At 47.6% G+C, this 21,785-nt stretch overlaps 2 protein-coding genes across 5 annotated transcripts in view; one reads left to right on the top strand and one right to left on the bottom strand.

Annotated features, from left to right (window-relative positions):
* The window catches only part of ADCY6 (adenylate cyclase 6), a 934,310-nt gene that overhangs the window by 757,803 nt on the left and 154,722 nt on the right, over window positions 1-21,785 (bottom strand). The gene's annotated exons all lie outside the window — the stretch shown is intronic.
* Window positions 590-21,059, top strand: TMBIM6 (transmembrane BAX inhibitor motif containing 6). 4 transcript variants are annotated; one of them, XM_083485453.1, is made up of 11 exons: window positions 3,113-3,201; window positions 10,802-10,918; window positions 11,832-11,935; window positions 14,086-14,194; window positions 14,967-15,087; window positions 16,021-16,069; window positions 16,630-16,727; window positions 16,832-16,911; window positions 17,829-17,929; window positions 18,895-18,967; window positions 19,514-21,059. In XM_083485453.1, the coding sequence occupies exons 3-11, from the start codon at window positions 11,880-11,882 to the stop codon at window positions 19,535-19,537; spliced, it is 711 nt and encodes a 236-aa protein (XP_083341579.1). In that variant the 5' UTR covers window positions 3,113-3,201; window positions 10,802-10,918; window positions 11,832-11,879; the 3' UTR covers window positions 19,538-21,059. The 4 variants fall into 4 exon arrangements, with proteins under 4 accessions (XP_083341577.1, XP_083341580.1, XP_083341578.1 ...); XM_083485451.1 differs by lacking the exons at window positions 3,113-3,201; window positions 10,802-10,918 and adding an exon at window positions 590-746; XM_083485454.1 differs by lacking the exons at window positions 3,113-3,201; window positions 10,802-10,918 and adding an exon at window positions 1,060-1,180.

Genomic DNA, 21,785 nt, shown 5'->3' with positions numbered 1-21,785 from the left:
TTGCCTTCAATAACCAGCCTGCAGTGCGGCGTGGGAACAGGTGACATTCGGCAATGCCAAGGGTTGCAGCCCAGCGGAGACAGCTTTGCAAGGAGGTGCGCATCTGCGCATTTTCCCGCCTAGCGGGGCTCTCAGCCTGGAACTGCAGGTGCAGTGAGGCGGATTGGCCGGTAGATGGCACTCCATGCCATTGGATGCGCCGGGACGCCGTACGCACAGCCAGAATCAACCTCGCCGCTAGAGGCGCTGCGCAGCCCGCCCTGCGCTGCTCTCCTCGCGCTCCCGCCACGAGGGGGCCGCGTGCCACTTCTGGGGAAAGGGGAGACGACCGAGCTGTCGCAATCGGGCCGCAACCTACCAAGGGCGCTGCCTATTGGCCCGACGCTGGAAAGCCAACGGACGTCGCGCCTGAGCGCCGCTTCTCATTGGTTGCCCCTCCGCCCCATCCCCCACCCCGAGATGGACCAATGGCAGCTGCCTGGGCGCGGCCGCGCAACCAATGAAAAGGAAAAGGTGTCAGCAGCCGGCCAATCGAAACCGAGGTACGCAGATCGTTTGGTTAAATACCAATGCGAGGCCGGGGCGGGACTTCTGGGGGCGACAGAGCCAATGGCGCGGCGGCGGAGCGGGGAGGAAGGAGGACGTAAGCGGGAGGGGGCGGAGGCGTCCGAGGGGAGAGACACGTACGGCTCGCCAAGGAGCAACAGCAGCTGTCGACGCCGAGGCAAGAGGATCCTCCGCGGGAGGTAAGGGCCGCCGCGCCTCTCTGGGGCCTACTTCCGGTCCCGGCCCCCCTCGGCCTGCGCGGTCTCCGAAGCCTCCCCGCCCTACTCCGAGGGGCCTTTTCGGAAGTGGCCCTCGCGCTCTGGAACCTCCCCTCCGCCCCTTTGTGTCGGGCTCCGCGAAGGGAGGGAGGGAGGGATCCCCTCCGCCTGGTTCTGCCTCTCGGATTGGTCAGTCTCTTCGGCGGGGGGGGGGGGAGTGAGAGAGAGAGCTGACGTCATAGGGATCCCCCACCCCTCTCTTTCCCCCCGCCCCACCCCCATATCACGGTGGGTCGAACCTCCCTCGATTGCCGGAGGAGGAATGGTGGGTTGTTCCCGAAAATTGGATCCCGGGCTCCAGGGTCCCGTGGAGTCGACTCTTCCCACGTTAGCCTGTCCCGTGTCTACAGCGTTGGGTTTGTCGCTCGTAGCTTTCAGCCAGATTACTGTGTTGTTAACTATTAAATAGTCTTTGCAAAGTGCGTAATGGAAGCTTGAGTTTTGCTCCGGTCGCCCCTGCCAGTGGTAAAAAATAGATAACGATGCAAAGCTTCGGGGGTAATGAAACCATTGGAGTTTGAAAACAGGCCTTGTTTAATCTGATTTTGTTTCATTTTGACTGATCTGTTCTGTAATCCTTGCGTTTTTTGCATACGTGCAAAGAGATAAATGGGGAATGGGGGGGGAGTGGCATGTGTATTGCCGCTTGCTTTGGCAAGAGTAGGGGTTTTTTTGCTGAGGGGTGGGAAGGTGGGGCGTTAGTGCTCTCAGCTGTCCCGAACTATTTGGTTTGAGTCAGGGTTAAGCTTAGAGTTGGCCTCTGTTGTCTCTGCTGCTGCTGCTGTCTGTCTTTGTATTTGAGCATCGAAAGGACTGGAAGGCGGCCCATAGAACATGCCTCTTCTGTAGTCATGGTAGATAACTATTTCCTACCACACTGGCTTCCCATCTGCTTCAGCTTCCTCACCATAACTCTCACCTGTGCTTTCAACATATTTCATAGAATTGTGGAGTTGGAAGGGACCCTGAGGGTCATCTAGTCCAACCCTCCAAATGCAGGAATCTTAACTAAAGCATCCATGACAGATGGCCATCTTATCTCTGCTAAGCAGATGGAGAGTCTGCCACCTCTCTTGGGAGTTTGTTCCACTGTCAAACAGCTCTTACTCTTAGAAAGTTCTTTAGTCATAATCTCCTTTCTTGTAGCTTGAATCCATTTGTTCAGGTCCAAGTCTCCAGAGCAAAAAACAAGTTTGCTCACTCAGTGTGACAACCCTCTAGATATTTGAAGATGACTATCTTCAGATGTCAAAAACTCGAGACATGGAACCTGCACCCAGAAAAGATGCAATAAAACTTGCTGGTATATTGGACTACTTGATTGTGGAATAGTCTCTGGACTTGCTGTTGGATATTTGTTTGGTGAAGTGTTTTCTTTCTTGCAGATTATAACTTTTAAGTGTCATGCTCTGGGTTAGCTGTGTGGAACATGGCTTATGGGTCAGAGGTGATGAGTTGTAGTCCAACAACACCTGGAGGGCTGCATAGTGTTCCCCTCTGCTCTGGAGCATTAGTAGTGAGGAAGCCCCTATATTGTACTGTTTGGGCCCTGGAATGTGGGTTCATTCTCAAAACCAAGTCTTGGATCATGTGAAATAACTACAAGGGATGCGCAGATAGCTTTTCCCTCGATCCTGAGCATCACCAGCTTTGGGTACTCATGTCCAGACTAAGGAACAGGACTTCAGAGCAAATATATTTGCATATCCTAGGCAGATTTGAGCCAAATCATCTATATCTAGAAATCAGATACCTCAGCCAGGGATAATTTCACTTCACCCCAGTGCAAGTTTGTTTTCTTGGTAAATTCTGTTCCTGTGGTTGTTACAGATCAAAGGATCCACACCCATTGACGTGTTAGGTGATTTGGCTCAATGGCATGGTGCTTTTTGTGCAAATAGCTGCAACTTCGAACACATAGTGTTGACGTAGTTCTTGAATTCCAGCTGCTTAATGACTTGTATGCTCTCATAACTGACTGGCGTTTTGTGCCCTTGGGGATTAATATGAGAACTGGACATTAAAATCTGCCCCATCTACATCCTGTTAATATTGCCTCTTGGGCCTGCTGGAGTAGGGAGCCTCTGGTGCTCAAACCAAATGCCTCTCCTGAGCTTGGGATAGTTGGGAGTATGGCAACCTGTTGCTTGAGCAGAAGCCTGACAGATGCTCCACAGTAGAGAACTTCAAAGCTGATTGGCTGGCTTTCTGATGTCACAGTGCTCACGTGATGTTATGGGTCATTGTGTGACATTATTTTTTTCTCTCTCCTGCCATTTGGCTGTAAGGATCATCCTGCCCATTATTTGGGGCTCTAAAGGGGAGGTTTGCTTACCCCTTGCCTCCATCCTTTTCCCCTTCCTTTCTTTTGCAGCTAGTAAGTTACTCTGTCGGGGTACTGGTGGGTGAAATGTGACGGTCTCCTTAGAGCTGTCCCTCTAAGGCAGCCCTCAGTGGTTAAAGGTTATAGCTATGACTAAGTGTTATCTGGTTAGTTATTGATAAACGATCATGGGTTCTTTATTTCCTCATAAGCAGGTTCATTATTTAACTTGGATTACACAAGCACTTCCAAAGTTTGCTTTCTCTTCTGGGATTTCGTTTTCACTTGTAATTCTATTTTGGTTGTGCTAACATAGAATCAAGTTACAGCAAGGGTTTACTTTTGGATGATAGTTTCCTCTTATGGGCTCAGTCGAGCCAAGTAATTTTTGTAAACATTGGGCTGCTGTGGACAGAGCTATGTTTTGACATGAGAAACGGAGAGTTTAATATCCCACCCCCCCATCACTCAAAAGCTTGCCTGAGGTTTCTGGTCAGTTTTAACTGAATCAAGAGGATGAACATGGATTTGAAAAGCATTTACCCCAGGTGTGGTGGCTTGTTTCCCTATAAACTCTTACAATATGCAAGCCTGTGTATTTCACCTGAAGTTTCCATGGATATTTAGGCTTGACCATTTGACATTGTTTTGCAATTACTGTACTACCCCTGGTTGTTGCACAGAGAAGAAATGTGGGAGGTTCTTTTTTAGGTACTGCTGAGTTGTAGAAAGTGCAGGGGACGTGTAGGACTTTGTCCCGCCAGCCCACTGTTGTCTGCAGTGACTGCAACTCTCGGGGGGCTTTTCCCCATCACCTGCTGCTACCTTCTTTTTTAAACTGGAGATACCAGAGAGTGAACCTGGGAGTTGATGCACATAGAGCCATGTGGTCTTGCCGCTGCAATTCCTCCCCCAAAGGCTACTTCTTGGGTTACCATGATCAAATACACCTGCCCTTTTGCTTAGAGCTAAGATTGAGGAAAGTTGAGTAATTTAAAAGAGACCCTTTGTATTTAGCTAGTTTAGCAAAGACCACAGCTACTTGATAAGTCATCTTAAGAATCACTTTATACAACAACAATGCTGTTCAGTGTTTTTAAGGACTCAGCGTTATCTAATTCTGTGATCCAGTTCTGTGACTTTTCTCTGTCAACAGTTGGCCTATTCTCCTCCTAAGCACCTTCTATAAAAGAGAGACACTTGATATCTGTATGGAGAGTGATTTACCAGCGACCTGAAGTTCCCAATCTTCACCTTGGCTAAGGGTGCTGTAGCGGCAGCATTGCTTTGAACAATCTAGTCTCCTGGAAGCTCAGGAAGACTATTGTTTTGGCGTACTTTCAAACAATGCCTACAATGTTTAAAGAAATCTCATAGTCTAAGATCAAATGCAAGTTTAGACTGTGGCACTCAACTGGTTGAGAAGCTTACTCACTTATGCTCTAGGTTGAAGCATCCATCTTATTTTTATTACAACTAGATAGGTTGCTTGCAGTGTTAGAAACTCAGATATATAAGCTAGGTGCCAATGGCTACTTAAACCAGAGCTGCAGTCTCCAAAACAGAATGCCTAGTTGCCATTTTTGGGCCAGAGGGCTCAAAAGTCGTATTTTACAATACAAGTTGGTTCCCGAAATTCCTTCTGATTGTGCAGATAAAATATAATGAATAGAATTATACAGGATGTGTCACTAGTATGTGAAACAGTCAAGATCCATGGATTCCTAGTGATAGTGCCTGACACCATCATCTGGAGCAGTGATGGCCAAACTTGGCCCTCCAGTTGTTTTGGGACTACAATTCCCATCAACATCCCTGACCACTGGTCCTGTTAGGTAGGATGATGGACATTGTAGTCCCAAAACAGCTGGAGGACCAAGTCTGGCCATCACTTCTCCAGATGGTGGTGTCAGGCACTATCATGGCACCTGGGCATCTTTACTTGGTCACAAGTGGCCGGTAGCCTGGTGAAATATGCGCCTAGCAAATTTGAACACTGGTTGCTTGTTGGAGGATTACTGTTATTAAGTTAGGCCATCCTGGTCAGCAGGGGAAATGTCTGTTTACTTAATGAATAGACCAGGGGTAGGCAACCTAACCTAAGGCCCGGGGGCTGGATGTGGCCCAATCGCCTTCTCAATCCGGCCCATGGACAGTCCTGGAATCAGTGTGTTTTTACATGAGTAGAATGTGTCCTTTTATTTAAAATGCATCTCTGGTCCTGATCCATCTCTGGTCCTGATCCACCAGTTGAAGTCCAGTGATCTAAAGCAACCTGATGTGTTGGAAGGAGTTTTAAGTTGCAAAGAGTTAATAGATAATATTTTAAAATAATTGTGGTCATAAATGTGTTGTGTTTTACATGTTCTTAGATTTTGTTTTAGGACTGGCAGTTGGAAATGGACTCCAGTCTGGAAAATTTAGTTCCAGTTGGTTTCTAGGTTCAGTTTTACTGAAGAACCAAAGTTTAGTTGTAGAGAAAGGTCCCAGATTCAGCTCCCAGTATCTCCATGTTTTTTAAGTGATTATTTATAGCAGGGCTTCCTGAGGTCCTGGAGAGTTGTTGCCGGTTGGAGTAAATGGAACAGATCTAGAACCACAAATGGGCTGACCTTGTTATATGGCAGCTTTATGTGTTTGTTATGGCCAGAGAGTTGTAATGAAGATAGGAATTTCTTCCAGCTATTCCTTAAAGTGGCCTGTGGATCAGCACAGTGACTGATAGGCACCTTACAGATGCTTTGCAAAACTCCAAAAGGGACTATTATTAGGAGGCATATTACCTTTCTGATCACCTCTCAGCCTGGCATGTTTCCACTTTAACATCCATTTCCAGAGGCATCAAATCTTGAGTGAGAAGCAGGGAGGACTTGCTAATTTCACTTTGACTTTCTGGATCACTGGTTCATGTTGTGAATCCTACCTTGGTCTGGCATCTTCAATAAAGCTCACTCGTTTCACAAATCCACTTCCTGCTGCCTCCCTCACCCCCTGCCACCCTCATTTTATGGAGGAGGCAAACCTCACATGTCAAATCTTATTTAGCATCTGGTTTGGCTTCTGCCTTGAATTGGTCTTAATATCTGGGAGGAGTTCTGGATGGCATGTGACTCTCTCTCATGTTTCCTCCACCACAGGGTGACCCATTTTGGTGCCCCGATATTGACTCACATGAGAACTTCTTATCACTTGAATTATCTGTTGCATGTCTTTCTTTCTTTTCTAGCAAGCTTTACCAAAAACAAGTTTGTACCTTAAGATGGCCATTGTTCAGGGTCTCAAGAGCATAATTTCGCCTTCTGCATCTGCAGACCTCTGAGAACTGAAGACTCTTTAGATGTAGAGCAAATCTAAGCTGGAAGAGGGTGTACAGTAGTACCTCTGATTACGTACTTAATTTGTTCCAGAGGTCTCAGCAACTTTGATCGGCCCTCACGCATGTTCACTTCATCAAATCTGGCCCTCTTTGAAAAAAGTTTGGGCACCCCTGGTGTATATGACCTCTTGAGGCAATGTGATCACCCTGCTTTCTTGAAACTGGGAGCCTTTAGCTTTTCTGCTGGCAGCATTTGACTTTCTCTGTTCGAGGGTATGGCTAAAATGATCCTTGCTCAGCAGTGTCTTGAAATGGCATGAACTCTGTAGCTGGGACCTTGCAATCTGTTTTCCAAGGGAGATGAACCAAGTCTTACACTCCCAGGTCTGAGATTTCAAGGCAGGGCTACTTCATTCCTGAACATGAGCACATGTGCTCTCCTACTCACATCCAATCTGCATCCTACAAAGTGCAGTCAAGCTGGCCAACTACCCTGCTCCTAGAGAAGAATTGTCTAATGTGAGCCTCTGTTGAAGCAACTGGAGACTAAATTACCGTATTTTTTGGACCATAGGGCGCACCCAGTTTTTAGGGGGGGAAATCAAGGGAAAAAATATTTTTCCCCCCAGCCCCAAAGAGCAGCGTACAGGCTGCACACAACCTCTCCCTGCCAGAGGGGTTGTGCACAGCTATGGAAGAAGGCAGGGCAGCGAGCGGGATGGATCTCGCTCGCTGTTTTGGCTTCCCCTTTAGCCCCGCGCAGCCTCTCCTTGCTGGGAGAAGCTGCGTGGGGCTAAAGAAGCCATAGCCCCGTGCAGCCCCTCCTTGCGGAGGGGTTGCGCGCAGCTATGGAAGAAGGCAAGGCAGCGAGTGGGATGGATCTCGCTGTTTTGGCTTCCCCTTTAGCCCCACGCAGCCTCTCCTTGCTGGGGGAGGCTGCGTGGGGCTAAAGAAGCCATAGCCCCGTGCAGCCTCTCCTTGCCCGAGGGGTTGCGCACAGCTATGGAAGAAGGCAAGGCAGCGAGCGGGATCCATCCCGCTCACTGTTTTGGCTTCCCCTTTAGCCCCGTGCAGCCTCTCCTTGCCGGAGGGGCTGCACGCGGCTATGGCACAAGCCTGCATTCGCTCTATAGGACGCACACACATTTCCCCTCAATTTTTGGAGAGGGAAAACTGCGTCCAATAGAGCGAAAAATACGGTACATTTTTTTAAAGCAATCACAACCTGGCTCTGGCAAATCACAATTCTAGGAATTCAGTTTAATGTTTTCTTTGTCAAATGGGACGAGGGGAGGGAAGTGACTTTACAAAAGCAACTGGATTATAGGCAGCCCAGCATCAAGCTAGAGTGCTGCAGAACATAGTTATTTCTAAAAGTGAAAATACAGAAAAAAGAATATTGCATGGTTTGACTAGATTCATGGCTGCACTGTGGCAATATGTGAGATACATAAGGAACCTTTGGATACGGTGTCTTAATGACAGAACAAACCAACCAATAGTATATTGATCTTTGGGGTTGGTTGCAGTATTGGTGCCATTAAAAATTCCTCCAATTCATGGATTTTCATTCTCAAATCACAGAGAAAAAGACCCACAATTGCCTGTATAATTCTAGAACACCTCATGCAGGGGTTTTCTGTGGCTATTGTGAAGCCTTCTCAAACTGATGGACTTAATAGCTCTGTTCCAAATTCTATAGCAAATACACTAGTCCATGTTTACAGCAGGTAATAAATGTGTAATTGGTTAGCCAGTTGCTCCTTCTGCTGTTTTACTCTTCGTAAAATGATGTAAAATTTCCAGAAATTTTGAAACCACTGAAGAAAAATAGTGAGGAAGATTTATTTATTTCTTGCAGGCAGAGACATTTTGGGGGAAATAGGAAAATATGCACTAATCATTTTTACCGCTATTTACAAATTGAGCGTCACTTTAACTTGGTTTGCCATAGAATGATCATGTTTGGTATGTTAAATAAATTTACTTCTTTTTACATAAATTATATTTTGTTACAAATAGAGCTACAAGCCAGTTATATGGTGCAGGCAGAATAAAACTAGAAGAAACCATAAACCATTATAGTTGAGCAAAGAAATTTTTTATGTTTTCTGAAAGTTATTGTATCTCCTTCAGCCCTCCACAGTGTCAAGCGGACATAAAGCACTCAATTCCATAAAAGAAAAAGACTGGGGGTGAACCCAAGACTCAGTGAAACTATATGAAATTAAATTAGTCTCATTTTCTTAGCTATCAATTTCCGCATCTTCATATTTGTCGTCAAATGATGACAGATTTGAGATCTGCTCAAGGGGACAGTCCTTTGAGACCTAGTCAAGAGGACAGAAACAGATTCACCAGCTATGCCTCTGAGAGGAAGTCTACAAGCAAAGAAGGCATTGAATCCTTCTTCCTTCTCAGCTGACCATGGCAGTGCCTCCTAGGGGCAGAAAGCACACTGCTCTTGCATTTAAGAGTTGTACTTTCCATGTACAACTCAGGTCTTGCTTCTTCTCGGTGCACAGGAATCGTAATGATCTGATACTGTGCATAGTCTTAAGTAAGTCTTCTGTTTGCATAATTTTTAGAAATCATTTTTGGGGAGTAGATATATTAACACCTTGACTTAAAATTCATCATTCTAAAATAACACATTTTATAATATTTTCACAAAACGGGAGAGAACTCACTTTTCTGGTGCAGGGAAAATGCCTTTGGCACCCCTTCTCATTACACTGCTATTTTTCCATTTACCTCTCTGCTTGCCTGCAGCGGGTTGGCCTTGCACACAGCAGCAAGACAGATGAAGAGGTCTGCTAAGAGCTGAGGGGTGTGCGTGCGTGCGCATGTTCCTTGTGTGTGCTGTCACTCTTTTACTTTCCAATGCTAGTGACAGCAACTTCACTGAAGCCTCTGATTATAACGTAATGACAAACTCAGGGGCGATTGTTTTAGGGTCCTCGGCGTCAGCCATTGGCCACATGTGCAGGTAACACTAAACCAAACTATTACTTAGCACAAATGTGCAAACATGCTGGCTTCTTAGGAGGAAATCACAGCCACTTTAATCTTCCCTAGTCCTTTTAGTTTAGCATGGCAACCCATCCAAGGTTTGGCTTAACATGTTGTCTGAACCTGGACTTGTGGTTAAGCTCTCCTTCTTAATCGTGCTCTTTAGCAAAGGTTTGTTCTTGGCTACAGTTTGTAGCTAAGGAGACAACTTAAGCACAAGGACTGAGGGAGGGACAAAGTGAGAGCGAGCTTCTCCCAAGGGGCCAGCACATTCACATGATCGTGGTAAACCGTAGCTTGGTTTACTTCAGGGCCTTGCTATCATGACGCTGCAAATGTGCTTGAGTTGTGCAGAAAGGATCCTCTTCGCTTGAGAGGGGTGATAATGGGCTACAAGCTGGATCCCTTAGATTTTTCTGCCTGGGGTTGGGATCTGTCAGCCCTAAGTGTTGGCTGGGACCAGGAAGATCAGTCTTCCAACCTTTGCACAAAGAAAGCTAGGCGGCGTTGGAAGTTTCTTGGCATAACCTACTTAGAATCATAGAATCATAGAGTTGGAAGAGACCACAAGGGCCATCGAGTCCAACCCCCTGCCAAGCAGGAAACAAGGTTACTTCACAGGTTACTGTGAGAATAAAAGGAAGTGGCCCCATAGGCATCATCCTGAACACTTGGAAGGAATGATCAGATTAGATCTGCTTTTAAAAAAAGTAGGAGACAGATACTTGACAGGCATTTTCCATCTCTGCCAAAGGAGGAAGTGCCATCATGTCACCCCATGCAATAGGTGTACAATTACTGCAGTATTTGCATTTCCTTAATGCTAGCTCTCCTTGCTAGGCAATCCAGGCCTACTTTTGTAAGCTTGCCCAAGAGCCTTCTCCTCTCTGTCAAAAGGGTAAGGAATTAGTTGCTGAACTGGTTTTCATATGTCAATTGCATCAGTTGCTAGAGGCTACATCAGGTATCATGATAATTGGGGGGGGGGGGATTGCGCACGCAGACAGGGGCAGTCATATCACACTTGTGGTGCTCTCCTGGGCAGGTAAAATACCTGTACATGTTGGTGCATAACACAACAGAGGGGAGGGATCCCACCTTGAGCAACAGGGAGCAATCCATTTGTTTCCAGGTTGCTCTCTGGCTATGGCAGCTACATGGCTTGTGACTCCTCCCCATCTCTGCCTGGGGAGGTCATTAGGAATGCTAATGCAAGTGTTTTCCAGCTGCCAAGCTGTGAAGCAAAGTTCCCCAGTGAGGCCAATTCCCCCACTCCCTGAGAACTTGCAGTTAGCCTTGCAACAGCCTGCAATAATTGCACCATAGATACCAAGAGGACTTGGAGCCGGTGAAACAGTTGAAGCCTCTAGGTTGTCCAGACTACAAGGAAGGGGATCAGCTTGCAGGCAGGCAGTGTGTGGGGCTGTGTTTGGCGAGTCTAAAGTAAGCATCCTCTTCTTTGTTCCTTAGCACGGTGGGGTGGGACAAATAACCTTTTTCTTGAGCCTTTGTCTGTGGCTAGTCCCAAGTCTTCTCCTCCCTCCCTCTCACTGCATATTTGGAAATCTGCGTTCTTGGTTGAGATTTAGATAGAATCTGCCCTGAAGGGGAGGCTGGATAGAAGATGCATGTGCGTTTTTTTGAAGTAGGGAGAGCTGTTTGAAGGTTTTGCATTCCAGGAGTAACATCTTGCTTGACCTTCCATAGGGGGGTCTTTGACTTCTCTCCCTTGGCCCCTGACAAAGTAGGCTCAAAGTTAGTAAGATAGTTGCAGTGGATCTCTATTAGAAACCCTGTATCCTAGTTAACTTGTTTGAAGTTGAACAGAGACTAGGAGCTCTGAAGGAGTACTGGTGTTCCTAGATTACTACAGTGGTACCTCGGGTTAAGTACTTAATTCGTTCTGGAGGTCCGTTCTTAACCTGAAACTGTTCTTAACCTGAAGCACCACTTTAGCTAAAGGGGCCTCCTGCTGCCGCCGCGCCACCCCCGCACGATTTCTGTTCTCATCCTGAAGCAAAGTTCTTAACCAGAGGTACTATTTCTGGGTTAGCGGAGTCTGTAACCTGAAGCGTATGTAACCCGAAGTACCACTGTACTAGGAAGCAGGTGTGTGTGTGTGTGTGTGTGTGTGTGTGTGTGTGAGTGTGAATCCCTTCTGGAGCAGCTTTATGGGCTGAATAATATTGCTTAAAGTATTTTGGGCAGTCATATAAGAAGAACTTGAGTTTTGTGGCTAAAAGGGGCAGGTGTTTCTGGATGTTCATGGATCACATTGGACATTCCTGGAAAAGAACTGTACTGTCTTTCTCCACCCCCACCTCTCTGATGTGGCCTTCTTCATCTTTTTCTGCAGATTGAGTATTTTGACACCAAGAGTTGCATCCGTCTACCAGCTAGCACAATGGATGTCTTCAACAGGAACATAAATATTGATGCCCTCTTCAAATTCTCCCACATGTGAGTATACCCTTGGCCTGTGTTTTACTGCAGGCTGCAGTTTTGCAGGAGGTTGTTTTTATTTGTCATTTTTGGTGCATGAAAACAGCGAGGTAATCTTGTGATCTGTCCCTTATTGTGGATGGTGAATGGGGATGAGGGAGCCAGAAATAGGGCTTTACTGCTTCCCTGTGGCCCTGGGTGCAAGACTGTATACGTGTTGGGCTCAGAGCCCAAATATTCCACTTGAGTAAAAACTTCCACGTCAATAAAAACTAAATTCTTCAGCTGGTAGAAGTTAAGCAAATGCATGTTTCTTAACTTGCCTGCTTGTGTAATCTGTTCTGCTTCTGTCAGTTATGGGATAGACAAAGAACTTTTCTTGCATGTTCAGCCAACCTTCTCCTGCTTCCCCCATCACAGCCTTTTGAGACTACTGCAAATATTTACTTGCACTCTAGACCTTCAGGCTGAAGTGTGTGTGTGTGTGGTTTTTTGTTTTGTTCTGTTTTTCTAAAGGGCTTGTTGAGTATAAATTCATCTTTTAAGGTTCTCAGGATTTACTGTTTGGTGTTTCTTACCAAATTTTGTGCAAGCATTTCCCCACTTATGTGTGAGTCGGTAGAGGCCAAGGCTTGAAAAGGATTTACATGGTTTAGTGCCAGCACCCATTTTTTAGGAGCACCTGCTGTGCAGTACAAAGTAGGTGCTGCAAACCAGCACCGAACTTGTCAGGGATTTTTCCAGTTTTGTCAACAGCTCTAGCTCCTCTCTTAGCCAATCTGAGAATATCTAATACCATCTCCCTGGGGAAAGTGGTGTCTCAGCTCCAGAAGCTGTGAGTCAAATGCCTTTAAATTGGGGGTGGTGGATTGTCAGCCCATGGGTCAGATGCAGCTGCTGTGCACTCCCCACCTGGCTTGCAGTGCCCTTTCCTCACCCCACTGCAATTAGGCTTGAAAGAAAGTCTTCTGTTGCCTTTAGTATAAGGCTTTTGCCTAAGTGCAGGGGAGGAGGCGTGTCTTTACGGGAGTTCCAGCTGGGGAGTGTTTAAACCCACACTAAAAATGCCCCTCCCCACAGTTAGTCTTGGGGGGATAAAGCCTTATTGTTGCAGGAAACCCACCTGCCACTCACTGCAGTCTTCAGGAAGATTGCCCCCTCGGCCAGTTAGACTTGGAAAAAAGCTAACATGCTTTTTCAAGTTACAGGTAGGTAGCCGTGTTGGTCTGCCATAGTCGAAACAAAATTCAAAAATTCCTTCCAATAGCACCTTAGAGACCAACTACCGTATTTTTCACTCTATAGGACGCACTTTTTCCCCTCCGAAAATGAAGGGGAAGTGTTTGTGCGTCCTATGAAGTGAATGCAGGCTCCTTGGCTTCAGCGATAGCAACACAAAGCCTCCGAAGTGCAGAGGGAGATCTCCCCCCGCACTCCTGAGGCTTTGTGTAGCTTTCGCTGAAGCCGCCTGAAGCCCCCAGAGTGCTCAGAAGGCTTGCGGATAGCCGCCTGAAGCCTGGAGAGCGAGAGGGGTCGGTGCACACCGATCCCTCTCGCTCTCCAGACTTCGCTTCGCTGGAGAGGCGCTGCACAGTTTTCCCTCTCTGCGCAGCGCCCCTTCAGCGAAGTGGGAGGAAAAATGGAAGGGGCTCTCTTTCTCCTGCCGCTTCGCTGAAGGGGCGCTGAGCAGAGAGGGGGAGAATTTTTTCCTCCTGTTCTCCCCCTCCTATGGTCCGGTGTGTCCTATAGAACGAAAAAAGCGGTAGGTTTGTTATTGGTGTGGGTTTCCATGTGTGTTCATGCACACGAAAGCTCATACCAATAACAAACTTAGTTGGTCTCTAAGATGCTTTTTCAAGCCTAACTTGGTTCGGGGACTGTGTGTAATGCGGCTGACTAGGCATAACGTTTGTGGGTGAATGGCTGCACTCACTTGGTCTTGGAAGGCCCACTGTAGGCATGTGCCCTCCTAAGGCTGGAAATGCAGCCCCTAGGGTAAATAAGTTTCCCCACCTCCGTTGTTCAGGTACTCTGGAGTGGATCCAGTGTTGTTTGTTTAGTTTGCTAAGTGCCCGGGAGCTGGCAAACAGCCAGCCAAGGAGCAGCTGTGCTTCTAGGTGCTTTGAGATGCAATGACACTGACTGTTTCTTCCCTTTGCCCTCTGCAGCTCCGCATCAACCCAGCAGCACCTGAAGAAGGTCTATGCTAGCTTTGCGCTATGCATGTTCCTAGCAGCAGGTGGTGCCTACATCAACGTGGTGACTCAGCTGGTGCAGGTAAGTGCGCTCTGGCGCTGATGTGTGTAAGGGCTGTGAGGTCACCTTGACTGTTGGGGACTGGTTCTTGCAGGATGGCTTCAGGGAACGGAGCCCAGCCACAGCCTTCAGAAATGAGCAGCACAGGATCCTGTTGGGAATGGTTTTCTGGGCCATATCTTGATAGAGCAGCCCTTCATCTTCTTTCCTAGCAGCCTGTCGCACTATGTTCACTGATTTCTTAGGACTTACTGCTGATGAAGCGTGTTCAGGACTGCGGCCCGACAGTGGTAGCTGGGAACCCAGTGGTGTAGCCACGGAGCCATTTCAGACCGGGGGGGGGGGATGATGTGCCAGCTAGTTCAATCTGTTTTTAAATTATTGGATAGATTACATTTGAAAGACATTAAAACCCGAACTCATGAAGCATCTTGGTGTCTCATACTCATTGGCCAGAGCAGTGGGAAATGAGAGAATCACTTCGAACAGTGCAGTTGGATAGAATGCTGCTTCCCATGTTGTTGTTTTTTCTTAAGTCTGCAGTGAAAATAAGTTAGTCAAAGGAAATCTGAGTGATCTGAATACCCTGCAAAGGGGCTTAGAGTATCTTTGAGCAGGTCAGGTTATCTATGGCTGTCACCCTGTCTAGACTATAGAATGCGCTGGATCATTCAAATGAAACCACCTGGGCTCCGTGGGGTAGATTTCTGCCCTTTCTGTTCCTGCGCAATGCCTTTCCCAACCTCTGCTCTCAGCCTGTACTAACTTCCACCCTTCCCACTTTGTCTTGCAGTTTGGAATGCTGACTGGCCTGGGAGCACTGGGCCTTATGATCTGGCTGATGGCTACACCCCACAACCAGGGAACCGAACAGAAACGGCTGAGCATGCTAGCAGGCTTTGCCTTCCTCACTGGTACGTGATGCTGGAAGAGCAGACATGTGCAAAGTCAGCTGGAGTTACACTTCATTAACTGCTTTTGGTGTTCATATACTACTTACTTTTTAGCAAAAGGTTCGAGGACCGGTCAGAGCAGTGTAAAAAATACAATATTAAAATCTTTTACAGTGGTGCCTCGCAAGACGAAAAGAATTAGTTCCGGGAGTCTCTTCGTCTTGCGATGTTTTTCGTCTTGCGAAGCACGGTTCGTCGCAACTGCGCCTCTTCAAGCGGCTTTAAAAAAAAAGCGCAAGATGTTTTCGTCTTGCGAAGCAAGCCCATAGGGAAATTCGTCTAGGGAAGCAACGCAAAACTGAAAAACCCTTTCGTCTAGCGAGTTTTTCGTCTTGCGAGGCATTCGTCTTGCAGGGCATCACTGTAAAAAGATGTTGATCTGCAAACATGGGTCTTCTGTAAGTGAAATATACAATTCATGTCCTGATGCATCCAAGCCCTTCTGGCAGAGCAGCAAAGATGCCTGCAGTTGTTATTCAGATCTGTGCCTGCAGCAGCTTCCTAAGATCACCCCACAGGGGAGTGGCTCTTGCAAGACATGGGTGTATGAGTGTGCGTGTGCCAAGAGTGAAGCCAAAATAATCCAGCCATCATCACAAGAGTGGTTGCCACACAATGATTTGCCCTATATAGAACTACTTTGAAGATTAGGGCCCCTTAGTTGCTGTCTAAATACTGAGATTTTCAAAACTGTGTCTACGTGGCATTTTGTACTTGGGTTTCAGTTTGGGGTCGGGTGGGGGAAAAACAAGACAACCTGTATGTTTGTTCTGAAGGGTGCACAATACACACAGGTTAACCATTTTGGCTTTCTTCGAAATACATGGTGAATGGACAAGAATTCCATTCTCTCTCCTGCCTCTTGGCTGAATTTGTACCCCTTTGTCCTTCCAGGAGTCAACCTAGGACCTCTGCTGGAGATGTGCATTGCCATCAACCCAAGGTAAAAGGAAAACGCCACTCGGTTGCCGCGTTCCCTCACCACACCCGACATATGCACTTCAAGGGTCAAATTCAAATGAGTTGGTAGACCAAATTCCTTTCCCACTGATTCCAGTGGACACACGCATGACCCTCCACCCAGCACAAAAAAACACCTGACTGGTTCTTTCTGAACTTAAATCAAACCATAACTTTACTCGGAAGAGCAAAAAGATTTCCTCCCGCCCTATACCTCTAAGCATACTGTTCATAACATGATATTTTTGGTACGGATTGTGATTCCAAAAGTCATGCCTTTTCATCTAAGCCATCCCCTTGCAGTCCACCACTTGCCCAAATCTCTCTCCTGCCCCACAAATACATCTAAGCAAAATTACCATCTTTGCTCTACAAAGAACATCCACTTCAAAGTCCTGAATGAGGTTCATTAACTTGCATGGGGCATGAGATGGACCTGTGGGTCTCACTTGGGCTGCTAAAGGGCATTTTACAGTGTCCCCAAGGCTTAGATTTGTCCATCCTGGTGCAGGCATCAACTATTGCTTTTTCCTCTCCCGATAGCATCATCCCAACAGCTTTCATGGGGACAGCAGTGATCTTCAGCTGCTTTTCGCTGAGCGCCCTCTATGCCAAGCGCCGTGCCTACCTGTACCTAGGAGGTAAGATTGCCAGGTGGTCATTATCTCCCCTCCCCCTCACACCTTAGAAAGAACCCTTCTAGCAACCTTGCAGTGCCCACCACAGCTCTGCTTTCATTTTTCAGGTGTCCTGTTCTCCGGCCTGTTCCTGATGCTGTTCTTCTCCCTGATCAACATTTTCGTGGGCTCGACTTGGCTCTTCACAGTGAGTGTCTTTATGCCCTTGGGCTCTGTTGGCTTACAGGAGGCCTGCAGAGTTGGCTGCCTGTGACAGCAACAGCAGCATCTCATTCCAGCAAAGCTGCCTTTTTCAACATGGAGCTGGCAGCAAACCTGCCCTGGAATAGTCCCCTGTAGTGATGTGCTCAGCTTCCCTTTGTTTTGGCTTCACTGAAATAAAGGCAGGCCAATGTGCACTCCTGCACTTTAATAATAATTATCATCATCATTTTTTAAAAACAACAACCCAGGATAACCCAAATTCCACGATTTGTATAAACTATAGAAACCTTGCAGAATTCTACTCTTGGTAGTCTTGGAAAGAGGCAAAGACCTATACAGTGGTACCTCAGGTTAAGAACTTAACTCATTCTGGAGGTCCGTTCTAAGCTGAAACTCTTCTTAACCTGAGGTACCACTTTAGCTAATGGGGCCTCACGCTGCCGGAGCACGATTTCTGTTCTCATCCTGAAGCAAAGTTCTTAACCTGAGGTACTATTTCTGGGTTAGCGGAGTCTGTAACCTGAAGCGTCTGTAACCCGAGGTACCACTGTATATGAACTTAAAGCTCCACCTTCAGATCAATAGAAATCATATTCATACTCTTTTGACCTCTGAGATCAAATACGTATCTGCAACCAGAAGGGCTGGGAAGTTGGGTTTTTTAAAAAAATAAAAATCTAAGTGCACTCCTTACAATTTTTGGGGTTCTGAATGAGATGGCCCCTCATTTTGCAGTCTTTCCTCATTGTGCCATGATTATGCAGGAAACACAGCCCTGAATAATTTAAAGCAGTATGATTTCTGGGATTTAGGAACGTATATCTTTAGCAGGTGGGTAGGGCCAATTCGAGGAATCTGATTTAGCTGCCCTTGGCCTGATGCATGTTCTTCCTCTTCCAGGCTAACCTCTACATTGGGCTTATGGTGATGTGTGGCTTTGTGTTATTCGACACTCAGCTCATCATTGAGAAGGCCGAGAATGGAGATAAGGACTACATCTGGTGAGTACATGGGGTGTGGAAATGGTAGCTGCTGGGTGTCCAGTGGTGGCGGTGTGGGGGGTAGGAGTTAAGTAGGTGGACCAGACAGAATGGAGCAACAGAGGAGTAAAGATCTGGGAGCTGCGGTAACGGGATAGGGGAAAGGTGCAACAGCAGCCTTTTATTGTTGGATGCAATATGAAAAAGGCAAATATCCTTTGTTCTGGATGGCCACAGAGCTGGGCAAACTGGAAATGGGCTTGAATTTCCAGGAAGAGAGGCTTAAAATGCTTCCTAGCTACCGTATTTTTCGCACCATAGGACGCACCGGACAGTAGGATGCACTTTGTTTTAGAGGGGGGAGAACAAGAAAAAAAAATTCTCCCCCTCTCTGCCCAGCGCCCCTTCAGTGAAGCGGCAGGAGGCGCTGCACAGAGAGGGGGAGAACTTTCCCCCTCTTGTTTTCCCGCTCTAAAACAAGGTGCTGTTTAAGGTGCGTTCAGGCGGCTACCTTGGAAGCCTGGAGAGCGAGAGGGGTCGGTGTGCACTGACCCCTCTCGCTCTCCAGGCTTCAGGTTCCTTTCGACCTGCTCTTTGGGGCTGGCGGGGGGAAGCCCACCACCAGCCCCAAAGAGCAGGTCAGGGAGCAGCAGAAAGGCGCAGGGGAGAGGCTCCTTCCATAGCCGCGCATCACCTCTCCAGCCGGGAGAGGGTCGCGGGGCTATGGCGTCTTCGCTCCATAGGACGCACAAACATTTCCCCTTCATTTTTGAAGGGGAAAAAGTGTGTCCTATAGAGCGAAAAATATGGTAAATGCACCTGAATTTAACTAGGGAGCAATATACCAAATGGGGAAGGAAGCCTGGGGGGTGGCAGATGGTGTCTCTAGCATCAGCCACTTACATAGGTTGTGCTTTTTAGAGGAAGTAGCGTCCAGTAGGAATTCTGGCCTAATACTTCAACCCCTTCTTTCTCTCCCTGCCCAGGCATTGTGTGGATCTCTTCTTGGATTTTGTCAACATTTTCCGGGAGCTTATGGTCATCTTGGGCATGAGCGAGGTGAGCATCGCCTCATGGTGGCAGGGATCATCACTTATTCACAACACACCTTGTATGTCCAAGGTTAGGGGTGGCAGACCAACGGCTTGTAGGCTGGATCAGGTCTGCCAAGACATTTTAAATGGGCTACCAACCCGGGGTTGTGATGGGCAGGAAGGGTCCCTGTTTTTTGCTGTTCAGGCATGGAAATCCTCCTTCCCAGCACAGTACGGGATTGGTGTGGGGGAGTGCCTTCGTGTCTCTTTGAGCACAGTGCCTCTGTGCGAGAGCGAATGTCCCGTGGCAACTTTGGCCACGGCTGACATGTGGCCCTTGGAGGGTTGCTCAACCTTGAATGTGGCCCCTGGCCGAAAACGGTTTAGCATTGCTCACCCCACTCTGTGCAGATAGGCAGGGAGGGGGGAGCTTGCTGAAGGCAGACGGATTGGAGGCGCCGTGCCGGATTTGCTCTCATCGAAGAGCCTCCGCTGGTCACGCTCCAGAACGCCAAGCTGGTTTTGTTCCCAGGGTCCAGGGCGCTGATGTGGTTTTGTCCCTTTCTTTCAGAACAAGAAGAAGAAAGAGAAGTGAAGGGACAGCGGGTGCCTGTGTGAGGCTTCCTTTCTCTTGCCCTTCCCCCCTTTTGTCTCTTTCTCTTGTTTCCTTCCAATCTGACCCGCATTAAAGGTGTCCCTCTGTTTGTTCCATGTGAATGAGAAGCATCTGTGACACTTTCATACTTTGTGGAAATTGGGTGGTTGTTGGGGTTTTTTCTCGAGGTTTTGGAGCCTTTTGAAAAAGCTGACTGGCTGATCCTCATCCTGGAGTCTGGCTTTGCTCCACTTCTGTACATAAGGTACACAAACACCCAAAAGCTCCCCCCCCCCCAATCCATCAGGCCCTATATTAGTCATGCCCTACTATTGGCAGTGATCCCACAAGTTTTCTTACTTGGTAGCCCATGCTCCCTCCTCCTCTTCACTGACCTTTCTTCCACCACAACCGGCACACGCCTTGATGCCCTGGGAGCATTTCTGCTGTCATTTAAAATTCTTCAATTACGGTGTCCACACTTGCCTGAGAACAAACTGATCCGGTCTGCGCAGCTCTTCCCAGATTGGCGTTGCTCAAGCAGCTACCCACAAGGGTGTGTTAGGATGCAAAGCAAACTCTGCTTCTCCCTTTTGTTGTGGACGGTGCCTGGGAGATGGCCAGGACCAGCGCTTAACTGATCCAGCTTCTTCTCTCACTCCCCGCCCTAAATCCCATTTAGTTCTGCTGCTGGGTAGCAAAAACTAGCTGATTTGTGTAAGTGAGAAATCCTAGCCTGGAACTCCCATCCGTTGGGGTTTTAGCAACTGCCAACACAGTCCTTTTGAGCTAGGTGATTGCCGTCTTTTCTTTTGCCTTGGCATCCCAAAGTGTGTGGGTTTTGCTGAGCAGGAAAAGCCCCTTGCTCTAGTTTGCTTGCTGGAATTGGGGACAGAGCAGCCGAGGACAGCTATGCCTAAGAAAAGGAAGCGGCATCAAATGCGTGTAGCTGTCTATTTCCTTTGAGCATCTGGGCACAAGGCCCTGCAGGTCAAAAGTCTGGAGGAGGGGCCACAGTGGACTGCTATGCAATGGTGGGGGAGGTCAATTTGGTAATCGTGCTGCCCCTGCGTGCTGGGACAGGGTGGCATCCGTGCACTTAACACTGGAGCTTACAAGCTCATTAAGGAGCCTTTTTAAAAAGCTTCCCTTCCAGCAAATGAGATAATGTTTATCTTGCCCTTTTGGCACCTGAAGCCAGACTCCAACTCTGCTTGCTTTGGATAAAGGATTTGCCTTCCCTCTTCCTTTCCCCTCCCCCTCCCCCTTCTTTTCTGGAACCAGTGCCAAGAACTAAACTTCAGCAGATCTACTTTATAGAGACCTTGTCTAACAGGTTTTAATATAGTAATGACTAAACTCTGTCGCTCATTGGAGGGCCGGCTCTGGCTGCATTCTTTCGACTCCTACTGTGAAGAGACAGGGTTTTTAAAGAAACAAAGGTGTTTTGATTCAACTATGAAATTTACATTGTCTTGCTTTGTACGGGAAAAATATTAAAATAAAAATCCTCAAACTTTAACCTACCTCTACGTCTTCATTTTGCATTTGAGGCTGTTAGACCTCCTTTGGCTTTCAGTGGCCTGTGAATTACAGAAATGGCTTTCAGACTTTGGAGAGCCTTCAGCTCTTCTCCATGTGGTCTGCTGTGGAACCCCTCTGCACCTTCATATTCCGGGCTGGGTTCTAGGGTAGAAGGGTGGCCTTGCTTGAAGTGCTGGCAAGACAGTTGGTGCCTTGACACTGCCTTGAAGCTATATGTGGCTGGATAAGATCAGGTATGGGGACGCGGGTGGCGCTGTGGTCTAAACCACTGAGCCTCTTGGGCTTGCTGATCAGAAGGTTGGTGTTTCGAATCCCCGCAATGGGATGAGCTCCCATTGCTCGGTCCCAGCTCCTGCCAACCTAGCAGTTCGAAAGCACACCAAAAAGTGCAAGTAGATAAATAGGTACTGCTCCGGCGGGAAGGTAAACAGCATTTCCGTGCTCTGGTGTCTGTGTTCCGTTGCGCCAGAAGCGGCTTAGTCATGATGGCCACATGAGTCGGAAAAACTGTCTGCAGAGTAGACAAATGCTGCCTCCCTTGGCCTGTAAAGCGAGATGAGTGCCGTAACCCCAGAGTCGTTTGCGACTGGACTTAAGATCAGGTATATAGGGGTCAGCTGGTCCCCCAGGAAGCTTGTTCATTGCTAACTTTCTGGAGGAGGATCACCACCTATAAGTGTCCAGGGATCCTTAGGCTTTGCCC

The sequence above is a fragment of the Podarcis liolepis genome (assembly GCF_965112155.1).
Source record: "Podarcis liolepis genome assembly, chromosome: 2".
Taxonomy (NCBI): Eukaryota; Metazoa; Chordata; class Lepidosauria; order Squamata; family Lacertidae; genus Podarcis; species Podarcis liolepis.
Note: the sequence above shows the minus strand (reverse complement) of the source record. Positions and strands in the feature narration are given on the sequence as shown.